The 4,473-nt window shown below is 57.5% G+C and overlaps 1 protein-coding gene across 1 annotated transcript; it reads left to right on the top strand.

Moving 5' to 3' along the window:
* Positions 1–120: 120 nt before the first annotated feature.
* On the top strand, positions 121–4,251 carry LOC128591531 (translation initiation factor IF-2-like). The gene is made up of 2 exons (XM_053599094.1): positions 121–977; positions 1,088–4,251. The coding sequence occupies exons 1-2, from the start codon at positions 121–123 to the stop codon at positions 1,341–1,343; spliced, it is 1,113 nt and encodes a 370-aa protein (XP_053455069.1). The 3' UTR covers positions 1,344–4,251.
* The last annotated feature ends 222 nt before the right edge of the window (positions 4,252–4,473 follow it).

The following is a 4,473-nucleotide window of genomic DNA, read 5'->3' as shown; positions in this document are numbered from 1 at the left end:
GCTCGGCTCCCGGGCCCCGCCCCGCTCCGCCCCGCCTCCGGCCCCCCCTGGCCCACCCAACCCGGGCTAGCCTACCTAATCCCCGCCCCCAGAAGGCCAGCCCTCTCCGCCCCCCACCAGATGGCTCCGCCCCCAGAGCTGGCCGACTCCGGCCCCCCAAGCCCGCCCCACCCCGCCCCACCCCCGGCCCCCACCAGACCTCCCCATCCCCAGCACCGCCCGTCCCCGGCCCACTCCAAACTCACCCCACCCCCAGTATGGCCTGCCCCACCGGCCTCTGGCCACCCCCTGCCTCCGTGCAGGGTCATCAGAGGCCCCGCCCCGCCGGCCCCATCCGCTGCAGCGCCGGGTGCGCCGAGGCCGATCCCGCCTCTGCCTTACAAGGCTGGTGGTTCAGTGCAGGGAGCGGTGGGACCTGTGGTGCGTGGGAACGCGCAGGAGGCGGGTCAGAAGGCGGCACCCCTCATCTGGGTCTCCGAGGTCACCCGAGACAGCCAGTTCTCGGGTCTCGGCGCCCAAGCAGGAAGCGCGGACCTGTGCGTCGGCTGCGGGTGGAAGGAGAGAGCGGCCAGGAGCTTGCGGACCAGGGTGGTGCGGACCCGGGCGTCCCCCGACCGCCTGCTGCTTTCCCGGGAGCCCAGAGGGAGCTGGCCGCAGACCCCACGGGGCGGTACCTCGCGGGACGCTGGCATGTCCGCGGAGCCCCGGAGCCTTGGGGGGCAGTCGGGTGTGGGCACCCCCCGGAGGTCGGTCCGAGGCGGGGGGTGGGGGGTGAGGGCAGGTTGGTGCGCCCTCCGCCCCCGCGTCTTCCAAGGGCTTCCCGGGTGCCGCAGCCTCCTTGGTTTTTCCTTCCCTTCTCTCTCCAGGCACCTGCTGCCTGGTGCCCCCAAGGCGGGCCCTGCAGCGGAGGGACATTCAGAGCTGGGCAGGTCCCAGCCCCTGCCCACTCTTTCGGCAAGGGAGCTGCTTCGCGGAAGGTTGTGGAGTTGGGGGTGCTGGCTGCCGAGACTTGGGGAGCCCCACCCTTAGGTCACTTCCAGCTTTACTGTGTGGTTCTGGGGGAACTGATGGTATTCCCCCCATCTAGGTCCTGTTCAGTTATGGCGCCCCCACCACCCCCACCACGCCCAGGCTTACAGCCAGGGCAGGGAGCCCCACAGAGGCAGCAGTGGAGGTTGGAAGCTGAACCAGAGATGCGGGAACTCAGCAGGCCGCCTGAGCTGAAGCTCCTGAGCGGGAGGTGGGGGCGGGGGGGGGCGAAGGCTGGGGCAGCGTGGCCCCCAAGAGGCCTCCTCTCGCCCCTCTGGCGTCTGCTACTGCGCCTAGAGCTGCCAGAAGGCTGACCCTGACTGTAGCTTTGAGAAGTCCCACAGCCAGAGCACAGCAAGTCCACAGAAGCGCAGGGCGCTCTCCGGGCCACGCTGGGGCAGTGCTTGTAACTCGGTTTCTTTGTAGGCCGGTTGGGGCTGGCCGCACTCTGTCACATGGAGCCCACCTTGCTTTCTCCTGGAATTAGTGTTAACCATATAAATGAAGTAATGAAATCCCCACTTTGTGTTCCTATTATCATTTTAGTCAATAGCAGCCTCTTTAGTCCATTTTTCAAAACGTGTACAAATGCTCTGTACCTAAATTAGATGGCTTTACCAATAAATTCACACAGCTAGAGGCAGCCTCCAGCTTAAGAAGCAGAAACATCCGAGGCCAGGCAGACAGGCGGGGGACTGGGGGATGCACATCTCAGCTGCCAAGCCAGCTCCTGCTTCAAGAGGCTGGCCTGGGCCCTGCCCCTGGAAATGTCCCTGGTTCTACCATCAGGAGCCAGCCAGCTTTCAAACCCCCATTTCTGATTGCAAATGCAATTTTGCTTTTAGGTCACAGATGTGTCACTTTCTAGCAAGCAGCTGGCTCAGCACTTAGGAAATCACCTAAAATCGTGGCTGGCACAGGGCATTGCTAGGTGAGGAAAATTAGATCCTGGTTTGGGAATTAGTGGGCCTTCAGCCATGGCTGCCTGACCAGTGCAGCCTGTGACTCTGCCCCTGGGCCAGAGACCTACATGGTACCAGTTTTTAAATCAGATACACCACCTGTGAGCATATTTCTCCACAAGGCGCTGTCTATAAAATGGGTTTTCTCTACTTTTCACTGGGTGCTGGGGCTGCTGTAATGGTCATCACATAGAGAGGCTAGAACAGTACTGTCCAGGGCCAGGTGCCCTCTGGTGGCTCCAGAGAAGGATCCTTCCCTGTCTCCAGCACTGGTGGCTCCTGACATCCTGGGCTGGTGGCCGCCTTCTCCATCTCTGATCTGTCCTTATGGGGCCTTCTTTGGGGTGTGTCTCCACCTCTCTTATAAGGACACTTGTCACTGGATTTAGGAATTACCATCTCAAGATTCTTAATTACATCTACAAAGACCCAGTGGGGGCTGTCACATGAGCTTTACCAGCTGCAGCCTCAGTTGCCCAGAGTGTCAGGTCCCTGACTGCCCTGCTCAGCCCTGCTCAGGCTCCTTGTCACCAGGCCCACTGCTCATGCCTGAACCCATACCACTCCCAGCCTGCTGGCTTCTCTCAGGCCCTGGACGCTAGGGCTGGCCTTGCCCCTCCTGAAAGATAAAGAGACAGAGACAGAGTGGGGGAGGCAGAGACAGAGAGAAACAATGAGAGACGGCAAGGGACTGAGGAGGGAGAGAGGTGAGCAGGTGTGGGCATCCAATGCAGCATCACTGACACCACCTGTATCTTGGGAGTGTTGCCTGCCCTGCCTGCTGAGATGACTCATTTTCACAGAAGACAGTCACTGAGCCCGGGTGTCCTCGCCAACCACATGAACACTGGCAGGAATTCTCAAGACCTTTGTGAATGGGTCGGCACCTGTACAATCAGGTTTAGGAAAAGCCCTGATGGGGACCAAGCTTCCCAGAGAAGTTGGGTGGGGACTGTCAGCCCAGAGAGGGCATCCAGGGGCTATGGGGAGCAGTGGGTGAGGTGAGGTGGGAAGCTCTACCTCCTGGAAGTCTTCCTGGCTGACCAGGCCCTTGGGCCATCACTCTGGACTTGCAAGATGTGAGGACACTGACTTGGCAGTGAGGTAGGGCGTGGCAGGGGGTGGAGAAGTCCTGAGCTCTCAGGTGACTTCCCGGGCAGCAACTAAGGGGCTCTGCCCCAGCAAGGAGGCCCATGTGGCCCTCTCGGACCCTCCTGCTCAGGCTGACCTTGCCCTGGGCATTCAGTCCCTGCCCCCCCAGGGGGGTTCCTGGGTCTTGGGCTTCATTCCAGGTGGCCTGGGGCTGCTGGCAGTGGGCAGTGGGTCCCACCTGACTGCAGAGACTCTGGAAGGTCCCTCGGCCTCTCCTGAACAGCAGCAGAATCCGTGACCCCTCACCCCCAGAGCCACGGCAGGACTAGCCCCTTGGATTCAGGCAGCAGAGCTGGTACCTCTCAGCTGGAGTGAGACAGGGTCCTCTTGTTAGGGTGAAAGAGAAGCAAGCCTAACTCTATTTTGATATAATTCCTTTTCCTGAGAATCAGTGGGAAGGCAAAGCAGGCCTGATTCCATTCTGTTGTTTTGCTACATTTTATTGCATTAAAAAAAAAAAAAAAAAAAAACTGGTTCCAACTGCCTCCCCACGCATTGCATGGTATTTTAAGTGAACCTGGTTAGAACTGCTGGAATTACTAGTATTGTGTAGAAAGTCTCTACTTTTGTGACAACAGCCCTCGTGATCATGTTAAGGTGGTCTTCATGCCATCTGTATATGATGGAAATGTTAAGAGAGCAAATTTGACCCCACTTTACTGTTTTACTCCTTTTCTGTTATCTTCCATTACCTTCGAAACTGGTTCCTCTTATTTGCCCTCCCATTGTGTAACTGTGAATGCATTTAACTAGGATTGTTAGTGATGTAGGTTACTGACTACACTTGCGATTATATCCTTGGTGATTATCGCTTTTTGTGATCATGCTGTTTACGACCCCCACCCGCAAGTCCCACTCCCTATACTACCTTAGGAAACTGTAGATTGTATTTGTTTTGTAAAAAGAATTATTAAGTGCTTTTGTGATCATAGCATTGTAAAGTGACTAAGCTGCCTTATCCTTGTGATTTCCCCTAACTGCTGTTTTCTATGTTTGCTTGCCCTCTGGAAAAATTTTGCCTTATAAAAATCATAGCCTCAGACAACTCGGCCCTGCACTTAGAAACCCCCTGCTGAGACAATGAGGCAGTCGCTGGCTGGCTCTTCAATAAAAGGACTCTTTTTAAATTCGATTTGTCTGGTGGTGTGGTCTTTGAGAGACTCCTGGGCATAACACTCTCGACCTGGTTTCTGTTTGGGCCCAACTGGGCCCCACCGCGTCCTGGGCCTCCCAATGAGTCCCATTCGTGTGGGGTGAGCAACTGCTGCGGTTGAGGGCAGAGATGTGCACTGCTACCTGCGGTCCCTGCTTCAGGCACAGCAAGCACCTA

The sequence above is a fragment of the Nycticebus coucang genome, chromosome 1 (genome assembly GCF_027406575.1).
Source record: "Nycticebus coucang isolate mNycCou1 chromosome 1, mNycCou1.pri, whole genome shotgun sequence".
Classification (NCBI taxonomy): Eukaryota; Metazoa; Chordata; class Mammalia; order Primates; family Lorisidae; genus Nycticebus; species Nycticebus coucang.
This window is presented reverse-complemented; position numbering and strand designations above follow the sequence as displayed.